This window comes from Ursus maritimus, unplaced genomic scaffold (genome assembly GCF_017311325.1).
Source record: "Ursus maritimus isolate PB19 unplaced genomic scaffold, ASM1731132v1 scaffold_2, whole genome shotgun sequence".
NCBI classification, from domain to species: domain Eukaryota; kingdom Metazoa; phylum Chordata; class Mammalia; order Carnivora; family Ursidae; genus Ursus; species Ursus maritimus.
In genome coordinates, this window is record NW_024424452.1 from 79,492,911 (window position 1) to 79,515,978 (window position 23,068).

At 34.0% G+C, this 23,068-nt stretch overlaps 1 protein-coding gene across 5 annotated transcripts in view; it reads right to left on the bottom strand.

Moving 5' to 3' along the window:
* COP1 (COP1 E3 ubiquitin ligase) overlaps positions 1 to 23,068 on the bottom strand; it is a 238,821-nt gene that overhangs the window by 28,276 nt on the left and 187,477 nt on the right. For all 5 annotated transcript variants that reach the window (XM_040636243.1, XM_040636242.1, XM_008696678.2 and 2 more), the window contains one exon: positions 22,093 to 22,253. In XM_040636243.1, the coding sequence (XP_040492177.1) occupies positions 22,093 to 22,253 (161 nt within the window). The remainder of the gene's footprint in view (positions 1 to 22,092; positions 22,254 to 23,068) is intronic.

Genomic DNA, 23,068 nt, shown 5'->3' on the forward strand with positions numbered 1-23,068 from the left:
TTCAACACAAAATATAATATATATTTTGAACAGCGATAAAGTGGGAAAAAAGAACTAGCAGGGCAAATTAATAACCTCTTACTTCGAGGACCTCAAATTCAAATTGTAATCAATTTACTCAATTAAATTTGCCACCCACAATATTTAAAAAGAAAGCAAACACAAAACCTTTGCCTAGAATTCCTTGTCAGGTGGAATAATCTATTCAAGACATATCTTTGATGGGAAAAATCTAGAGGTCTCAGGTCAGAAATGAGATATACTTACACAAATGAGAAAAATTCATCTTATTATTATCTGAGATACTACATTTGAATCATGTTAGAATATATGAGGAAGAAAACACTAGATACCAAAAGAATATATGCTGGTCCTTAACTTATAATCTACATAATAAACATGTCTTCCAAATTTTAAAAGGGTAAAGATTTTTTAAATTTTTATATATAGCCTACACTATGAGGTAAAAACACCCAATTAACAAACAGTAAAATGAAATTATGTTTTCCTACTGTTTTGGAAACTGAACCTTGCACACTAAAAAAATGACAAAAAGAATCTTATTGAAAATTAACATGTGTAACTACTCATGCAGAATGTATAATTACTCTATTTTCTTAACACCTGACTCACTAAGTTTCCCAAGTAAGAGTCTTCTGTTTTCAAGATTAATACATCAAAATGCCCAGGTGATAATGCAGAACAGTTAGTAAGATAATTATTTACAATAAATTTTTCATTTATAAAAACAGAAATATAGAAAATTATAATTAAACTTATAAGAAAATTTGTAATTAAATAGATAACATCTTTATTGTTATTTTTTACCCATGTAACATGAAAATTCTATTTCACATTCCTTTTTTATATTCCCTATAAATACTTTCAGGACCTACCACCAGGCATACTGATTATCAACAAACTGTGAGAAAGAGTAAACACATTATGGATGCAGTCTTTTTATTTCAAATTAGGAATACTTCACTCTAAACAATTCTTCCTATAAAGTTCATGTTAAAAGTAAAACATGAAAAAGTAAAACATGTTTTACATTTATTCAAAGTTATATAAATAACTCTTGGCATACCCCATAAAACATACCTTTAATAAGCTGGCTGAGATACATAAGCCCAATTGAAACTTCTTTTAATAAACAGATTTAATATATTCTTAGATGGGAAAAAGGTTTTTATACACTTATTGACCTGTTCCTCCTCTTTACTTGTGAGATTATGTGCAGATTATTAGCAATTTTTATGGAGTTATTTTTTCTTTCTTATGTGTTTTTTGTTAAAATAGAAAATGAGATTTAAAAAAAATTTAACTGAAGTATAGTTAACATACAGTGTTATATTAGTTTCAAATGTACAATATGATTCAATAATTCTGTACATTATCTAGTGCTCATCACAATATACATATTCTTAATCCCCTTTATCTATTTCACCTATCCCCCTACGCACTTCACCTCTGACAACTACCAGTTTGTTCTCTGTATTTAAGAGTCTGTTTTTCTGTTTCTCTTTTGATCTTTGATTGTTTTGTTTCTTAAATTCCACGGGTGGAATCATAGTATTTGTCTTTCTGACTTATTCCACTTAGCATTATACCCTCTAGGTCCATCCATGTTGCTGCAAAAGGTGAGACTTCATCCTTTTTGATGGCCGAGTAATATTTCATCATGTGTATATATTATATCTTTTTTACTCATTCATCTATTGATGGATACTTGGGTTGCTTCCATATCCTGGCTATTACAAATAATGCCACAGTAAAAACACAGGAATGTACGTAACTTTCTGAATTAGCGTTTTTGTTTTCTTTGGGTAAACAGTAGTGGAATTACTGGATTGTACAGTAATTCTATTTTCAATTTTTTGAGAAACCTCCATACTGTTTTCCACAGTGGCTGCACCAATTGACATTCCCACTAACAGTGCACAAAGGTTCCTTTCCTCCACAAACACTTGTTATTTCTTGTCTTTTTGGTTCTAGCCATTCTGACAGGTGAAAAGTGATATCTCATTGTGGTTTTGATTTGCATTTCCATAATGATGAGTGATGCTGAGCATTTCTTCATGTGTCTATTGACCATCTGTATGTTTTCTTTGGAAAAATGTCTATTCAGGTCCTTTGTCTATTTTAAAATCAGATTATTTATTTTCGGGGTGTTGAATTGTAGAAGTTCTTTATATATTTTGGCTATTAACCCCTTATGAGATATATCATTGGCAAATACCTTCTCCCATTCAGTAGGTTGCCTTGTCATTTTATTGATGGTTTCCTTCTCTGTGCAAAAACTTTTTAGTTTGATGCAGTCCCAATAGTTTATGTTGGCTTTTGTTTCCCTTGACATAGAAAAATGTTTCTACGGCTGATGTCAAAGAAATTATTCCCTATGCCTTCTTCTAGGAGTTTTTTGGTTTCAGGTCTCACATGTAGGTCTTTAATCCATTTTAAGTTTATTTTTGTGTATGGTATAAGAAAGTGGTCAGTTTCATTCTTTTGCATGCAGCTGTCCAAATGCCATTTGTTGAAGAGCCCATCTTTTTCTCACTGTATACTTTTGCCTCCTTCGTCATAGATTAATTGGCCATATAATCGTGGGTTTATTTCTTGGCCCTCTATTCTGTTTCATTGATCTATGTGTCTATTTTTGTGCCAGTGCCACACTGTTTTGATTACTATATTTTTATATTTTATCTTGAAATCTGGGATTGTGATACCTCCAGCTTTGTTCTTGCTTCTCAAGACAGCTTTGGCTATTCAGGGTCTTTTGTGGTTCCATACAAATTTTAGCATTATTTGTTCTAGTTCTGTGACATTTTTTTCCAAACATGTATTAACAAATTAATGTAGAATTCTTCATACAATTAGTCTGTTCTTCATATGACAGATGTACTTTGGGTGAGTGTCACATGATGTCGGTTAAAATGCTTATTCACAGTCAAAAATCTCATTTGAGCTTTACGACAGCCCTGTGAGGCAGTAAATCTGGTGCCGCTTCCTTTCTTAAAAGATTAGAAAGCAAACAGAGGCAAAGTGATTTGGTTAAGGTTTCTCACTCTCTTAAAATAATAGACAATGTGACGCTAGACTGGAAGAAGTAGAGGAAAAGTGAAGGGATTAAAATAAAGAGCTTCTGTACACTAATTCTGTGATTTTTTCTTTTACATCTGCCAGGCTAGGATGCCTGGGTGGCTCAGTCGTTAAGTGTCTGCCTTCGGCTCAGGTCATGATCCCAGGGTCCTGGGACTGAGTCCCACATCCAGCTCCCTGCTCAGCGGGGAGTCTGCTTCTCCCTCTGCCCCTCCCCCCACTCATGCTCCCTCTCTCTTTCTCTCTCTCCTTTCTTCCCTCTCACAAAAATAAATAAATAAAAAATCTTTAAATCTGTCAAGTTATATAAGAATTAATGTAAAACTGAAAGAGCAGAAAATTAACATTTATAATTTTTAGTAACTGGTATTGCTAGTACAATTTAATTCATAGTCCTATCAAGTCAACCTGCCAGAATACAGTTTATAGCACTAATTTTTAATCATTAATATTTTGATCCCCTTTAGGAATCTATTAAAAGTAATAAACTCTCTAGTAAAATAACCACATGGACATGACAAACTTTTTCATATGCTTTTAGTGGGTCAAAGAACATCTAAAAAACCTTGAGGGGTAGGTTCCATGAATTCCAAATTAAGAACTTTGTAGTAGACAAATCAAAGAGCCCCAAAGAACCATTAAGAGTAAACTATGGTAATTACTAATCTAACTAAGACACATATTTGATTTAACAAGGAGCTTTAAAAAAAGGATTCAATCCTGGAAAGCTAGTTAATCACATCAACTAAGTACTCGTCTGAAGTGTTAGAACTACCATCCATTGTATTTCTGTTAGTATTTTAACGTAAACAGAGCTAACTAATGCAAACATGCAAGACTATAGCTACATAGTTAGAAATATGAGGATGCTACTGACCGATGCTTTCATTTTACACACAGATTAATTAGCACAATCAAAACTTCAGAGCAATGTCAGAAAGGGGAAAAAAGCATTGGTCTGTTATTTTTCCCATCTCATAATAATCCCTTAAAATATTAAGTAATGAGAACAGAAGCTTTTATTAGAGGAACATACGAGCAGATGTTATTAAGATGCAATATAAATTCAAATACAATAACTTTCTATTAACCTGTGACAATAAGAGTCTGTCTGAACACTTACTGACAATGTTAAGTTGCCAAAATTAATGCAAAACATAATGTAGTAATTACATTATCAGAAACATCACATTAAGAGTGAATTAGTAAAGAATATGGGAACAAAGAGGAGCCTGGGTAGCTCGGTCAGTTAGTTGTCCAGCTCTTGTTTTCAGCTTGGGTCGTGATCTCACGGGATCGAACCGTGGGTGGGGCCCTGCACTCAATGGAAAGTCTGCCTGGGATTCTCTCCCTGTGCCCCTCCCCATGCCTGTGTGTGTGTGCTCTCTCTTTCTAAAATGAATAAATCTTTTTAAAAAAATGAATAAGTGAACAAAAGAAGTTCAAATTTTAGGGAGATCTTCAAAAATGAATTATTTCTTTTCTTGCCACTGTTATATGTAAAATATTCATATTTTAGAAGTACAGTCCTTAAGGGATGCCTGGGTGGCTCAGTCGGTTAAGCATCCAACTCTTGGTTTCAGCTCAGGTCATGATCTCAGGGTTGTGAGATCAAGCCCTATGCTGGGTTCCATGCTGGATGCGGAGTCTGCTCAGAGATTTCTCTTTCTCTCCTATCCCTCTGTCCCTCCCCCCACTCTCTCCCTCTTTCTCTCATAAATAAATAAATAAATAAATAAATAAATAAATAAATAAATAAAATCTTTTTTAAGAAGTGTAGTCCTTGAAAGGTGTTACAATTTGCTCAATAAGGATTTCTAAAATAGCTTTAGAAAATTCTTAAGAAAATTCCATTTTTCTTAGAAAACTGCCTTTACAAAACTTGTTTCCCCATGTTTTCAACATCAATGAAGTTTCTCTTCTGAGAGAAGTTATGCCTAACTGGCAAAAGGGCTCTTTCCTTACAGCTAATACACATCCTAGAATTGGAGGCAGTTATTCTATTTGTAAGTGAGTTCAGAAGCTGAATCAAGAGAGAAATAATGCAAACCAGGGAGTTTCTCAGACAACGTTTTCATGAGTTTGTTATATGGGATAAAACAAGGTTCGGTTTATTAGTGGACCTACATGTAAACAATAGGGTCTTACTATAAGCATATAAGTTGGTTTTACATATGGCCACTGGGCAACGGAAATCTGATACACAACCCCTTCAAATTAAAGAGGGAAATGAAACTCAGATGTTAGGTGACTTACCTAAATAAAAAAAGCTAAGTAACTGCTATAAGCCTAGAGTCTTCATCCCTCTAATAAAACAGTAGATACTGTAAATCTAACTTCAAATCTATTTCCCAAATTCTTGGACCAAAGTAAAACCCTATACTCAGTGCCTTTGTATTCTTGCCTAGCACATCTTTTGGTTGTTGATGTTAATTAAACTAAAACCACAAATCAAAAGTTGAAGTCAATCACTTTTCTTGAAGTCCTTTATATAGTTGCACAGATAAGGCTCAAGGTTCTTAACATAGTCCAGAATGATCCTTAAATGAAAAAACTCACTCTACTTAACCTACCACTTCCCATTTCATCTTCCACTAGTCCTGTTACATCCTAGCAGGATCCAAACATACAGGGCTCTTTCATATTCTTAAGCTTTTGCACATGCTGTTCCTTCTACCTAGAAATATATCTGGAATAGATGTGCAGAACTTACACAGAATACTGAGCAAGACAGGAGGACAGGATAAATGCTCAAATATTAATTTTCCAACTTTTACACATTAATTTGTTACTAGTAGTAACTACCATTTACTGAAAACTACCATGCGTAAGTGTTTCATATGCATAATGTCATTTGCTTCCTAACAACACTTTCAGGTATTAAATATTCGTATTAACCCACTTCAAAAATGAGGAAGTGGACTCAGAAAGGATAAGGAATTTTCCAAAGGTGTCATAGCTAGCAACAGAACCAACATTTATATCTAGAAATCAGATTTCCAAGAGTGTGCTACATGAAAATATACACACCTCATCTCCCTCTTCTCACCTCACTGCTTCTTCCTTCACCTCCCATCCCTGACAATCAGTGCTGGCATGGTAAAGAGAAACTGAAGTGTAAACACTGGTTGTTTTTGGAAATCACAACAGTAATAGATATGAAAAGCTAAAAAATAGGGGCGCCTGGGTGGCGCAGTTGTTAAGCGTCTGCCTTCGGCTCAGGGCGTGATCCCAGCGTTCTGGGATCGGGCCCCACATCAGGCTCCTCCTCTAGGAGCCTGCTTCTTCCTCTCCTACTCCCCCTGCTTGTGTTCCCTCTCTTGCTGGCTGTCTCTGTCAAATAAATAAATAAAATCTTAAAAAAAAAAAAAAAAAGCTAAAAAATAATCTGAACCCTTTGATCCACTTTTTCTCCCACTTACAGGATTTTGTATTATATTATTACAAGACAAAGGGGAAAAACAATAGGCCCCAAAACATTGCAAACTTAGAACTATGAAAAACTTAGAGGTAGCCTAAATGTTTCATAACAGTAAGGAGGGCACGTATTGCATGGTGCACTGGGTGTTATACACAACTAATGAATCATCGAGCCTTACATCGGAAACCGGGGATGTACTGTATGGTGACTAACATAATATAATAAAAAATCATTAAAAAAAAATAATAAATGTTTCATAACAGACAAATTCATAATAAATATAAATGCCTTCCACTAATACTATGATGTAAGGAGAGGAAAAGGAAATGCTTAGCTGTAGTTAGCATAAAAAGCTAAACACAAAACATACCGATAATGTAAAACTATTTAAGAAATGCAGGCTGAAGACTGCAAGGACAGACACCAGAACATTAACTGTGGTTTTGTTTAGATGCTACTATTATTATAGGGCAAATTTTCCCTATTCTCTGTTTTCTAAAAGTTCTTTATTAGTGTAGAAAAATAGAACATTCTAAAGCAGAGATGATGAAGGGATTAAAAAAAAAGTCATTGGTCTCCTGAATAAGATGTAACTGGATTTAGAGGGTCCAAATGCTGAAGATAAGTTTCTGTTTGGTCAGGCATTACTTTATACATTACAACAGGCTGAGAAGAAAGCTTGTGGTTATTTTGACTTGTTTTGAGTCTTTTGATATATAACTTGCATATTTTGGCAAGCATAAGAGAAAATTGTGTAATAATTCAAATGCAAATGTTCATGCAAAGAACCAAAATCTCACGCTTACTTTAAAAAGTAATTGCCACTTATCTATCCCAAAGTAAGAAGCATGGCAACTAAACTGGGTGAGAGAATCTCTTCCTAAGGGTTTATTCACATCTATTCAGAGCCAAGAGTTTCACTCTTAATAACTCAGGTTGATGCAAATCCTTACACCTAAAAGACACAAGATACACACAAGCTTAAAAGTAACTTATGTTTTTGATTAATCTCAGTCAACAGAAAAAATTCACGTTCAAACAATTTACTAAGACTACCAAAAAACAAAACCCTTTCACTCCACTGGTTATATCAAATGCAGGAGTTTAAAGTTAATATGAGATTTAAACAAAACTAACAAAAAAAACCAAAAGCCAAAAACTAAAAAAACAAACAAACAAACAAACAAACAAAAAAACCCAAGTTATTACCCTTGAGAAGTTATTTTTTTCCTCCATATCCCTAAAACGATGACTTGAAAAGCAGAAAATAAAAAGGAAAAGGAAAAATTAAGTAAAAGCAATGCCCCTAATGTATAGAAAACAATCTCAACTCTGGTCAAAATTAAGTGGTTTTCTTCATTCTAGTTTTTCATTATAGAAAGACTGAAACCTATTTTTAAACATGGTGAGGACTCTGAAGGACAGTGTAAAATCTACAGGGTAACCAGGCTTTCCCTTACCAATAAAGACCAGCAAGATCCCTATAAGGGATCCTAGAATTTGTTTTGCCATAGATAATTCATTCGTTCAATCAGTAAAGGAACACACAATTGTCAGATCTTAAAAATCCAGAGAAATGTAAAAAGCTTAGACTTACAAAGTCTTAAACCTTTACAAAACAGAAAACTTTGAGGAAATGAAAATATTCCTCATAAACACAGACTCCTATTGAATTTCGAAGTGGGAAGGCTAACTTATTAATTGGGAGAGGCATAAACCCTCCTTTTAAATATAAATACCCACAGTAAATCTCTACAACAATTATCCATTCTTATTAGCTGACGTTTTGGATTTATCAGAACCACTATAGTCTTTCATTAGTACAAACATTAAGGATTATCATGTGAATTACAGATCTGGTTGGTTAGTGAAAAACAGTAAGGGCACATGAGTGTGATTTGTGAAACCTAAATTATTCTTGGCTGCTAAAAATAAGAATTATATATATTGAGCTACATATTTCAAAAGTATTTAGATAGTCTGGCATGAAATAAAATATTTCACTTCTTATTTATCAGGTGATAACACTATATGGGTATCCATAAGAGATATAATAATTCTTTGCAATTTTTTTAAAATAAAAAGATAAACTCTTGGATCTCCTAAAATAAACCCAATTTTGGAATGTCGTGAGAAATTAAAAGACAAACAAACAAAAAGAAACCACAAAGAAAATACTAAAAGCAAAGACAACTACTACTGTTTTGCTCTCCCAACTTCTGGAAAACAACACACAAAGATACACGTGGTGTGTCACAAAGCCACAGCTCCGGATACTTAGAATTTAAAACAGTAAATTAACAAAAAGGAACTGAATCTTGAAGTCAGATTTACTTTCTATCTATCCCTAAACTTCCTACTTCCAACAAAGTCAAAGACCTTGAAGACAAACATAATCAATATCAACTATTTAATTCTCAACAATGTGTAAACATTTTGGTCATTTAAACCAAATCATTCGGATTTATTTTCTGCCTTTATCTTTACCTTTCGGTTGGCTATCACAGTTCAAATAAAGAATCTATATTTTCATCCAAATTAATCTTCTTATCTAGAGTAAAAAAAGACTAATAAAAACAGGCCCCAAATTAAATAGCTTCTTTACAGCAATTATAATAGATTGACTTTTCCTTAACCTTTAATCAAAGTATTTCTGTGTTCAGCAGTAATAACTTTTCCACCATTCTAGAAATACCAATGCCAATTTTTGTAGCTTTATTTGGAAAAATGCTGCATAAAATGGGTTTTAAGAAATGACAGAGTAAGAGATCTGAAAGGCTATAAGGATCACATCAATAGGGAGATGTCATGAGAAAAAGGGGGATTAATGTGAGACTAGTGAAGTAAAATATAAACACCTATTTCTATTCCCCAGATAGGATGCAAATTTGAATTAGCAGGAAACACTTTTCTCTTAAATAGTTGCTGTCATTGGTTAATTCTGATTTAAATAATTGCTAACTATATTTTTATTCAATTAGAAAATAATCATGATTTTTCATACATATACTTCAGCATACAAAACCAACTCTGTAGTATTTATTAAAAACTTTTAAGTCAAGGAAATGATATTCAATATTCACTCTCTGGCCTTCTGCTACTTCTAATAGAAATTTGGTAGGAACTATCAAAAGATAAACATTTAGAAACCAAAGTTAAATTTCTTCCTAGCTCAAAACATTTTGGAAAATTTTAAGTGTGGTGGGGTAATAATGAAAAAATTATTTATAGGTTAATGGCATAATTCAGAATGCACTCTCAAATTAATATATTTTTTTCCCTCACACAAGGTAAAATAAAAAATAAAAACAAAAACCAAGTAGCTTAAAGATTTCTGTCAATTCTGTGCTTCAAAATTGGTGTACTTCAGAAGGACAAATACTATATCAAAAAAATATTTAATAAGAAAAATTATGAGAACCATTCTAATGTAGGTCAAATTCTATTACAGTACATACAAAAACGACAATAATGATATATTTAAAATACTGAGTGGCAGACCCACTAAATCTTATTTTGTTGATTTCATTATAATATTCACCATAAAATATCTAAGGCAACAAACGTTTTCACAGAGGCTGTCCATACAGTAGTGGATATTAAGGTCAAGGAATATTTACAATTAATGTAATTAACTTAGAGAAGAAATAAATTACAGCTTTGCTTCAGTTTTCCACCACCTTCTTGTCTCCTCTCTTTTCTATTTCCCCACCCCACTCTAGTCTGGACGCTAAGGGAAGAGTGGGGCACTCAGGAGATGGGAGCCATAGTCTTCCTGGAAGTCAGGGTCCATGCTCAGAATCTTCTTTCCTTCCACGCCCAAGACAAGAGTTCATTCAGATTGGCCCTCTTCCAGTCAGGAAAATTTTCTAAAGTGTTATAAACCATCCAGCTAGAGGAAAGAAGAAAGGAAAGGAAAGATAAAAGGAAAAAGAGAAACAGAAATGAAGAAAGGAAAGAAGAAAGAAAAAGAAGCTCCTATGTTGTCTTCTCAGTGTTCACTGAAGAATTCAGGATCAGAAACAGCTTAGAAGTGTGGAAGTTAATATAAAGGTTTTTTTTTTTAATTAAAGAAAAGAAAAAAGACCACATCTTATTATTTTTATTTATGTCTCTTCCCAAGGGGGTAAGGGAGTAGCAAAATCTAACAGACATTAGATATTCATAATTACAATCATTACCTCATTAGCAGATGCTGGAGAACCATTTAGGCTCTTGGTTACCATGTCTAACAAATCCCTTTCCAGTGGTAACATAAATCATCTGTTTCCAAACTTGATTATTCATATAATTTTCCAAGGAGGCCTGGGGGACTTTTTAATACAAGTCTCCACCCTCCAACCTTCCTCCCCCTAAATAGGCCTTCAGGGATCTAACAATAGATGTTTTGTAACGTACATTTGTTTTTGAAAGATGATTCTGATAATCAGTCACGTTTGAGAATCACTGGTATAAATAAATTTTACTATAGATGCATGTTGCACTTTAATGAAAGCAGACTGGCTTTTTCCATGTGCTTTAGCTTCCCCAGTTGTGTACAATCTGCTGCTTTATACACAGTGTTTACTAAGTCAGAGAGGAATGCCTATCTCTTAGATAAAAACATATAAATCGGAAAAAGAGATATGTGAAGTCTTTTTGAAAGAAGACTAAATTGTAAAATAAAAGCAATGCTGAAAGGAAAGGAAGAAAAGGCTACAAATCTAACAAAAATATTAAGCTAATAATAAATACCAACTTCCCTATACTGTATACACTTTAAAATTCTCATTGCTTTTGAAAATAAGCAAAAGCCTGGAGGTTATCCCAAGGGGCAAGCTGGTAATTATAAAATAATCATATAGGTACCCATGAATGCTGATATCAGAAAAAACTAGTTTTCTTAAATGGATATAATCTTGATATTACCACTGAGTTTCAAGTAGAGTCTATTAGATGTTAGAAGTATCTCCCACCTCTACTCCAGCATTTCTTTAGTTTCAAAATTAGTATTTAATTAATTATGGAACAAACAAGATAAAGGACAAGACTAAAAGACTGTATCATTCATTACAAAAATTGTATACTAATTACACATTAGGTGCAAACAATCTGCTTTGTGCTAAGGATAATTTAAAAACGAATGACACTAATAGCAAACATTTATGTAGTTCTTACTATATGCCAAAAACTATTCTAAACTGTTCATGTACCTTAACTTACTTTAACCTTATAATAACCCTAAGAGGTAAATTACTATTGTCATCAGCATTTTATAGATGAGGAGGGGGCACCTGGCTGGCTCAGTTGGTAGAGCATGCAACTCTTAATCTCAGGGACATAAATTCAAGCCCCATATTGGGCATGGAGCCTACTTAATAAAATTTTTTTTTAAAATATAGATGAGGAAACTGAGCCACAGTACAGTGAGGAACTTGTACAAGGTCACAGAGCTACTATGTGTAAAACCTGATTGAATCTAGGTGACGTGGTTCCATAGTCTGTGCTCTTCTTCAATCAGTAGGATGCCTTTTTTCAAGGAGTTTGCAGGTTAGCAGGGGATAAGAGACATGAACACAAATAATAGTATAAGGCAGTATATTAATTCATTCAGCAAATATTTTTAATGGATAGGAATCAAGAGAGATTTAGGCAAAGAAAAGAAGATCTTAAGAATATAAGGTTTTAGTTAAAAACAAAAAAGTGTTTCATTGTATAAAGTTAGAAATTTATTAATTCATTAGAAATAGGAATATAAAAATGTATTTTATTATATTACTGAAAAAGATGTTCTTGCTTCATATGGTTATAACTTTGTATAGCATGGGTGATGATATAGTTGACGGATTCCCAAGCCAAGTTTTGCTGGACTTGGTTTCCAGGGAGGGAAATTAAGAAAATCCTGTCCTGACATCCTTCATTCTAGAATTACAGAAACTTTCAAAGTGATTCCTGGTGGTTCAAACCACAAGAGAAAATAACCACCCTTAATAACTAATGCTTTTTCTGAGACTACACATTTTTTATCATTTTTGAAGAGCTAAGGAAGTGTTGAGTGTCCTTTATAAGTACTGCCTTTTCCCATTAGACATCCATTTAGAATTGGTGACCCAAGATTACATAAGTAGGTATGATGTGATTCAGAACTGATAAAAAATGATGTGGGTATCCTACAGTCTCAGCAGAAGTTACAATGGATTCAGGATCTGCTTCCAACAAAAACTGGTGTCTCTTTAAATAGATATGATCACTTAAGAACAGAAACAGTCATCTGCATTCTTGAGTCAATTTATATTTCATTCGATCAGTTTGAAGCAAGGGTCATGTCAACAGAAGGATCCATAGCTAGAGAACATACATATTCTCTTCTACCTGACTCTAGTCTCTGAATAAAGCAGTGATGACAAAAAAGATATAACAGAAATCAAGAATAACCAGTAGTGTCCCAAATCTACCTTAGCTTTATAGCATTACTTTCAAGGAGGATGCGGGGTGTGGGAGACAGTGGAATAGATTTGAATTACGAACACTAAATTGCCAAATACTGTGATTATAAAACAATATCTCGATTGCATGGTATTTCCCTTTCAAGCAAAAATTTCTTTAAAAAAAAAAACAAATAATTCTCAGTACGTAAGTATACAATTTGCAAAAAATCAAAAGTTAATGTTTTAGAAAATTGCTTAAGGAAACAATTAATAAAAAATGATTACATATTTACTAACAAAATACTTTCAACTTGGCAGAGGTACTGACATTACATCCCATGTTTGATGCACATGGTGAAACTGAACCCCCTGGACTTTGTTTCTTGGTGCAAGAGCAAAGGTAAATAAACTTTTCCGGAAGGCAAACTAATTTTAATCAAAAGTCTTAAAAGTATTCATTTTCTTTAAGTGGATAAATCTTAAAGGTTCTCTTCTAAAGAATTAGAAATTTAAAGATTGCAAAAATATTCAAGAAGAAGTATTCAAAGTAGTGAAGTTATATAATAGTAAAAAGTAAATATTAACATCCTCAACAAAACAATGGTATGCCAGTTATGGTAAATTTTTAGAACAGAATAATATGAAGCCACTAAAAATACTCTCTTCAAGAGTTAATGATAAAGGCAAAAGGTAAAGAATATATGGGAAAAAATAAAAGAATACATGACAATATGTAAAATACTCAATTTTATTTAAAAAAACAGTATTCATGAAGGGACAATAACATGAAGATTAATTAGATTAAAATTTTACTACTGGTTATTTCTGGAAAAAGTGATGACATTTTTTTCCTACTTTTTATTTTTATAAATTCTCTAAATTATACATGTATTCATTTCTAATTCCTTCTCTGAGTAATGAACTAAGGTCATTTAGTAAAAAAGCCTAAGAGATAATGTTCCAAGATGATGACATTACACTCCATCAAAGTGTTTGCCAAGGATATTCACACTGACCCCCCACGCCCTCTTAAAATTGCAAAAATTTTTCTCTGAATCAACTATAAATTAGTTAAGGATAATTATTTAGTTAATGAATTATCCTGACCATATCATTACTGCCTTTTAGGTATACCTAAAAGGATTTGAGGATTTAGGGATGTAATAGAAAGGAACGGAGGGAGGGAGGAAGAAAACAAAACTTATGTTAGTCCATATTAATACCTTCCAAAAATTGTGAATAAATAGTATATTTTAGAAAGAAAGGTTGAAACTAGAACTGACACAGACTGCTGATTACTTACAGGCTTTATTAATCCAGATAATGGCTGCTTCCGAGAAGTATCAGCAAATTTTACTACATCCGGACACAAGAGGCCAAATAAATTATGTGGTATTTTTCAAAGAAGTACAGTCGGAAAATGAATTGAAATGGCAGCCTACTAAGCCCACCATTCTCTATATTCAAAAGTATAGAGTTGACTGCTATTTATGGAAATAGAGCAAACCACATTTACTTCAAAGATTGTATAATCATTCAAATGGAATGTATTTGGATGTGCATATGGATACAATACATTCAAATACACAGTGTTAGAATTTATAGCTGCTTCTTCAAGTAAGCAGATAGTAAAGTTCCTTTATTACAGCAATTTAAACATATGATCAAATTCTCCTCATTTATATTTAAAAAATTACCTTGAGGAAATTAAATTTAAAATCCTAAACAAAGGCATAATGATCTGTTATTCCTAGTAGTTATTTCCCACAAATCCATATTTTTTAAAAATCATGAAAATTAATATTGAAATAGGCAATGTAAATAATAAGATTAAGTCTTGGGAAGAAAAACCCTAAAAAATTTGGCAATAATTGAACATCTTTGTATCAATAACTCTAAACTACTAAGGTTTCTTTAGTTAAAATGTCTTCGAGTGAATTAAAATAATAAACTAAAAACAAAATATAAAATAAACAATTCTGTATTCTTCATGCATGTAATCACTACCATTTCTATTCTAGAAAAGGCCTAAGTTGCGATTAAAATTCTTCTAAAAAGCAAAAAGAATTTTCACTAGAGTTCAAATGAAACATCTTAAAATTCCTTTGAAAATTAAATATGGTTGAAGAGATTTTGGCATTTTAGTGGTAGAAATGCTAGAGCCATTACCAGTGCAAGACAAAGCTAAGGAACAAAGGGCAGAAGGATCTGTCAGCAACCCCAAAAGTGACTGAATAAAGGTGCTTCTAGACACAGGGAAAATATAGGAAGGAAGAAAAACAGACAAAGGAAAAAGTATGGTCTCTCAGATTAAAAGAAACAACATTAGGGGCGCCTGGGTGGCTCAGCCAGTTAAGCATCTGCCTTCGGTTCAGGTCATGATCCCGGGGTCCTGGGCTCGAGCATGGGATCATGGGATGGAGCCCCTCAAGCCCCTCCTTGGGATTCCTGCTCAGCAGGGAGTCTGCTTCTTCCTCTCCCTCTACACCCTCCACCCCCTCATGCTCTCTCTCTCACTCTAATGAATAAATAAAATCTTTAAAAAAAGAAACATTAAAAAAATTCCATCTTTAAATGAGAGTAATTAAAAGTAAAAATTGTAATCCTAAAGCAAAACAGACCATATAGCAAACATGAAGATGGGAGAGCATGCTGTTAACTTCGATAGCACCATGAAATAAAGGAGATGAAATAAATACTACAATAAAGTTGACCAACATCTTAAAAAGGGCAGTGTCAAACATTCTTTCCAGTTTCTATGAAGGTCAGTAGAAATAAAAAGAATGGGAATTATATATCATCTTGGCTGATGGTTCAAAATAGGACTTGAAATTACCGGTTCATTTTCACCTAGAAGTGGCCAAAAAGAAAATATATATATATACACACACACATAGGTTATAGGAAAAAACAAAGCTAAACAGAAATTTAATCTGCTGGAAACTATCTTAAATGTTTTTTTTTTGTTTTAATGTTTTTTTATTATATTATGTTAGTCACCATACAGTACATCCCTGGTTTCTGATGTAAAGTTCGATGATTCACTAGTTTCGTATAACACCTAGTGCACCATGCAATACGTGCCCTCCTTACTACCCATCACCAGTCTATCCCATTCCCCCACCCCCCTCCCCTCTGAAGCCTTCAGTTTGTTTCTCATAGTCCACAGTCTCTCATGCTTCATTCCCCCTTCTGATTACCCCCCTTTCTTTATCCCTTTCTTCCCCTACCGATCTTCCTAGTTCTTATGTTCCGTAGATGAGAGAAATCATATGATAATTGTCTTTCTCTGCTTGACTTATTTCACTTAGCATTACCTTCTCCAGTGCCGTCCATTGAGATACCATATTTGTTTTTGTGGCCTTTCCCTCTACTCATTTTTAATTTCTCATTCCCTCCCTATGACTAAATCACTGCCATAAATAACAAAAACATATACAATTTTTATACTATCATTATTTGAAGAATTTTAGGTCATTTTAGTTCATTACAGTTAATTGATATACCACTTATATTTGTCCAAAACCTAAAAAGACTTTCAAAGTTAAACTATTTTATAAGTGCCTTAAATTGATCTCTTTCAGAAAAAAATCAGTAAAGACATGATCTGAACAGTCTCATCAACCATCTAACACCTAACTGACCAACAACTACAGAAGAATGAACTAAAGAATTTTTATGGTGGGGGCGCCTGGGTGGCACAGCGGTTAAGCGTCTGCCTTCGACTCAGGGCGTGATCCCGGCGTTCTGGGATCGAGCCCCACATCAGGCTCCTCTGCTATGAGCCTGCTTCTTCCTCTCCCACTACCCCTGCTTGTGTTCCCTCTCTCACTGGCTGTCTCCATCTCTGTCGAATAAATAAATAAAATCTTTAAAAAAAAAAAAAAAGAATTTTTATGGTGAATTTGGAGATAGATGTCCTTCCCTTTGTTGAATCATATTTTTATTTACAAAGTTAGGTTTCCATTCCTCTCTTTGGCTGATTATATTTAAAATTTTTCTAAATTTATAGGGCGCTTAGGTGGCTCAGTTGGTTAAGCTTCCAATTCTTGGTTTCCACTGGGGTCATGATCTCAGGGTGTTGAGATTGAGCCTTAAGTAGGGCTTTGTGCTCAGCACGGAGTCTGCTTGAGACTCTCTGCCTCTGCCCCTCCCCCCATTCTCCCTCTCTTCCTCTCAAATAAATAAAATCTTTTAAAAATAAAATGTTTCAGGGTGCCTGGGTAGTGCAGTCGTTAAGTGTCTGCCTTCGGCTCAGGGTGTGATCCCGGCGTTCTGGGATCAAGTCCCACATCGGGCCCCTCCACTGGGAGCCTGCTTCTTCCTCTCCCACTCCCCTGCTATGTTCCCTCTCTCGCTGGCTGTCTCTCTGTCACATAAATAAATAAAATCTTTAAAAAAAAAAAAAAGTTCCATAAATAAATAAATAAATTGATCTCTTTCTTGTGATCAAAATTAGGTAGAATAGAAATAAAGAACAGAAAGCCAATGAAATGTTTGGCCTTTTTAGAGACAGCTATTGATTTCAAATAACAAAGTAATCTAGGTGAGATTAAACCTGGTATTGTTTCACTGCTTCCCAAAACAGCTCTCTGTATTTCACTATCTCCAACTTCTCCCTTCCCTTTCTTTCTTAAAACCACTCCAATCAAGCTTTTCTCATACTACTCCTTCCATTTTTTTTACTCATCTTACTTGTCTTATTAGCATTTTACAAAGCCAATCAATCCCACCTCCTTGAAAAACTTTTTCACTCGTCTTCCCAGGCACCAGTTTTCTACCATATAGAGAACTACTCTTTCTCAGTCTTTGTTGATTCCTCCTCTTTGCTTCAATCACTGATCACTAAGGTACCCTCCAAAGTATGGTATTCACACTACTTCTAATATCTAATTATACTCCCTTGCAGAGATACCATCCAACTTCCTGGCTTAAACATCACGTGCTCACAGCTACCAATGTCTATCTCTGGCCCCACAATCTCCTGTGAACTCCAAACTTGGTATATCCACTTAGAAGGCAATATATCTCAAACGTAACCAGTCCAAAAGTCACCTCCTGTTCTCCTCTTAAGACACTGCCTCTGGCAGTCTTCTCAATTATTGGCAACTCCACTCCTAAAGTTATGGGGGGGGAGAGAACCTCAATGTCATCCTAGACTTTTCTCTTTCACTCTCCACATGCAATTTATTGGTTCCATGTTCAAAATATGAATGGGATCTGACCTTCTCACTGTTATACCACTATGTTATCTTACCTGGATTATTGCAACAGCAATAATCTTTCTGCTTCCACTCTTGACACCTTATATTATAGTCTATTCTCAAACAGCCAAACTGATTTTTAAAAAATTGAAGTCACACTGTATCACTCCTTTGTTCAAAATCTTAAAATGGCTCCAACTCACACCCGGTAAAAACCAAAGTCCGGACTTTGGTAAACAATGCTCTATTGAAATGGTTCTGCTTCACCACTCTGAAATCAACTACTCTCCACCCAGTTCACTGTAGTGCAGCAACACTGGCCTTCTTTCTGTTCCTTGAACACTAATCACTTTCTTACTTCAAGGCGTCTGAACTGTTTGCTCCACCTGGAATACCCTTCCACCTTTACACATGGATTACATCTTATGTCCTTGTCTTTGCTCGAATTCAACTACTCAAGTAGGTGATTCTGTCACCACCACTGAAAACTACAACTCCCTATTCTAGCACTCCCTGTCCCACTCTCCTGCTTTATTTTTCTCCAAGTCACTCGTCACCTTCTAATATAACAACTTATTTATTTTGTTTTTCCGTCTCCTCTGGCACGTAAAATTTTAAGTCTCCTAAGAGGGCCAGAATTTTTCTTACAGTTTTGTTCAAGTTTATATTCCATATCTAGAACTGTGACTGTACATAATATGTGCTGAATAAACGAGTCTCTCACACTTTCTGCCTCATCTAAAATAGGGAAATGAAGTTATTTTTCATGCCTAATAAAAGTGACTGTTACATAAAAATCAAATTTAAAATAAACCTGGACTGATAATGAAGTGAGTTACAGAACTTTTAAATCTTTTTATTGGTAAATAAAGCAAGTTCCCAGGTGACGCTGATGTGTTGATCTAGGTAGCACACTTTAAGAATCTACTTTAGAAAGGTTATCCTATAAACTACAATATGTATCCCTTTCAGTCTAATAATAATTAGTTTTTTTACCTCCTTCCCTGACCAGGAAAATTCTTGAGAACATTTTAATCACATTTACCCTCTGGCTTATGTTAGTACTATCACATACTTAATACCATGTGCTTAATTAAATCCAACAAGGCACCACTGCTTTATATAGTCAACATGCATTTAGATTTACTACATATTACCACTTCTATTCCTTTTCACCATTTCTACTCCTTCATCTTTTCCACTCCTATCTACCTCAGTGATCTTCATCTTTAGGCTCTTCATCTTCTCCTTCTGCCTTAAAAATATCCTTTCAGGTTTTCTTTTGTGCAGGTCCACTGGTGGCAAATTCTTTATATTTATTTATCGAAAATTGCCTTCGTTTTACTTTTGTCTTGAGAGATTTTCACTGTATAGAGAAATTTAGATTGGCGGGGGTATTTCCCTTTACACAGTGAAGACCTGGTTCCACAAACTCTGGTTTCTATTGCTTCATGAGAAGTTGGCTGTCAGTCTAATTGCTGGTCTTCTGAAGACAGTGTCTTTTTCTCTGCCTTATTTTAATAATCTCCCTTTGCATTTTATTTTCAATAGTTTTATTGTAATATGTCAAGGTGTGGCTGTCCTACCATCAGCAGGGGTCACAGGACCAGACATGATTGGTTTTAGTCTTGCACTAGGTTAGTTAGCTTTATAGAGGTAGATAGGATGGGAAATTCAGCATGCACAACATCTTCAAACTCATCAGGAGGGTGAGCAACTATACATGTGCATAGCTTCTTCCATCTCTCCCGAACCCACACAAAGAATACTCACAGTTGCCAAGGACAGTTAGGGTGCATGGGGTTCTAGATACAGAGATGTACCTTGGTTTCCTGTCAGTCTTATATTGTTCACTTTGGATAGATGTAAAGCCAATATGCCAACTCACAGTTCTCTAAGTACACATGCAATAGTACAGATGGAGTTTCACAGGTAATTTAAGAGACAACTAGCCTGCTAGTAAAAACACTCCATGTTTGTCCTAACTCAGCACATTTCCACAAAGTGACAGTGTAAGAAGGCAGACCCAAGGTCAGATTTTCAGGCAAGCTTAAGTCTCTTCATGGTCCAAGTATAATATTAAATCTTTACTCACATTGTAGATTTATTCTTTGGGGTACAAGGGCTTCCTGAATCTCTGCCTTGATGTCTTTCATCAGTTTTGTACAGTTCTCAACAACGATTCCTTCTAATATTTCTTCAGTTGTATTACTTCTTTTCTCTCCTTTTACGTCTTTTATTGAAATACATTAAACTTTCTTCCTTCATCCTTTATTTCTTTCCTTTATTTGTTTCTCCATGCTTCCTTCTGTATATTTTCTTCTAACTTACAAGTTCATTGATTCTCTTTTCAACTCTGTCTTTTCTTCCACACAATCCATTCACTGAGTTCTTAATTTTGGTAATAATAATTTTTTACTTCTAGGATTTTCATTTTTAAAATAGTTTTTTAGTTCCCAGTTGAAATTTTTGATCTTGTCTTTTATCTTGTCAGTGTGGTTATTTTTAAGCTATGTCTGATAATTCCAATATCCAGAGCTGCTATGATTTTCTGTTGTCCACTACTTATGATAAATTTATTCAAAACATCTTGCCTTTTTCTATGTCTGCCGGTTTTTTATTGTGGCTTAGTTACTGTATTTGCAACTTAAAAAAAAATAAATTCCCAGATGATCTTTTTTAGATCTTCTTTCAAAGAGGATTTAATTTTAACTAGCAATACAGGACCATTTCAATTTAATTTCAGGACTGATATGATCTGGCGTTGCAATCACTGTGAGTTTATCTTCTACTGGTTTACCATAGACCACAGCCCTTTTGGGGCCCTAAACCAAAGTAAGTTCACCCACATACTGGTGAGCTAGATTCTGATCCCTGGGCCTCCACGAAGCTGCCATAAGTGTTCTCAGCCATTCTACCAAGAGTGGCAAAGGCTCCCAGAAGAAGCACATACTCCAAAGCCAGGTTGACATTCCTACACTGGTAATTCTTTTCTACCTTGTTTACATTCTCCAAACAGGTTTCTGTTGTTGTTTTTAAAATAAATGTACTCAGTCCAACTTTTCTAGTTCTACTTATGGGGAAGGTCAGTATAAATCACCTAGTTTACCACTGCCAAAACTGGAAGTTGATTAATAGAACTTTAAATAAGATAGGAATGGGATATATCCAATTAAAGTTAAACTGTATTAGCAACTCAGAATTCTGAAAGGACCCATCAAAGAAGAACTTTTTGGTTCAAAAATAAAACCAACCAAGTAAGCACCTAAAGACCTATTTTTCAAAAAGATGACATTAGTGAGGGACTACTGTTTATAAAAATCAAGATAATAAAAAGAACTATTACTTCATATAACTTATGAGAAAGCTTATACTTTAAAATGTAGGAATAAGTGAGAAGTTTAAGAAAACTTTTTTTTTCAAATCTAGAAGTACAACTTTCTTATTAAGAAATTCAATGTTTTTAAATATTCTTGTATAAGTGCATTTTGTAGAGAGCAATTCTGCCCTGAAATACTATTTAATTAGGTGTAGATATAAGGTACTCTCCTTTACCTACATCAAATTTTTTTCCTGCTAAGACAATACCAGGTTCAGTTAAATATTTATTGAGTATATACTGTAAATGATCATTAAGGAAAATGAGACAGTGTGTACTCTAGAAATTTCCAGTCTTATAAGGAGATATAAATAGACAATGTGATCATGCTAAAACAGAGGTATGCAGAAGATGCTATGGGTACATAGGAGAGACATTATATCATAGTGACACTGTTCCATTAGTGACATTTCAATTATTACCTAAAATGCCTTTGGTGATGCAATATTAAGCAAAAAAGAAAATTTGTATCACATATCAATTTATATTTTAAACTTAAAAAAATTCTCACATGAATACATAAACAAATATATAAACAGTTATATGAGACATCAAGGTGAAAAAACGGACATGAAAACTTACCCCATCTGGCAATGCCCTCCAGCACACAGCACTAACAAATTCATTTGTATCATCTTCTTTTCGGTCTTTATCCAGAACGCTTTTGACCGTATCAAACTTAAAAGTTAGCAAAGTCTTAGAAAGTCCTTTATAGTACAAGTAAAGGGAGTTGTTCTCGCTTCCTGAAAAAAAAATGTTGAAATAAATAATTTTTTAGAATGGGAGAATTCAGAATTAGGACATCACATTCATAAGGTAATTATTACTCAATGTTTAAGCTCAAAGACAAATCTTTTATGGTTGAATTTGAAAGACCAGAGCACAGCATTTCTTTGGAATCACGTGAGAAAAAGATTCATAGAAAAAAAGCTACACTTTACTAATCTAAAGAAATAATAACTAGTAAATGATATAACAACCTTGATAACTATAAGGTTAAAATTACTGCAAAATCCTCATTTATAGTAGAGGTCTAAAGACGACCAGAAATTTGTTATTATAGCATGAATCTTACACGACATTTAGAAAGATTTCTAAGGGGGGGGAAAGCTACAGCACTTACAAAGGCAGATTTTAATAACCTACAAAATTTATGTCCCATTCCCCAATAAAGACATTACTGTATTAGATAAGCAGCCTATAAGGAAAACTTTATTTTGGAGTAGTCTATCAAAGTTGAATAATTGCAAGAAATTTGCTTTGGTAGGGTTTACATTATATATAACTTTACTAAATAAAGGTCAAGTCATTTGAAAGAACTGATGAAGTTTATATATTCAGGCATTAGGTGTATTAAGCATTTGAACATTACCTAATTTGATTTCTACTTCTGACTTAAACTTGTATAAATTACCAACAACAAAAGCCCTAGAATAACAGATCAAGATTATCTAAACAAACTGCTTAATGAAGAGAACGCTCTGTAGGGGAAAATGAATTTCAACCTTAAGAAGACAAATAATGTCTCTGAAATTAGGACATTGGCAGAAATTAATAT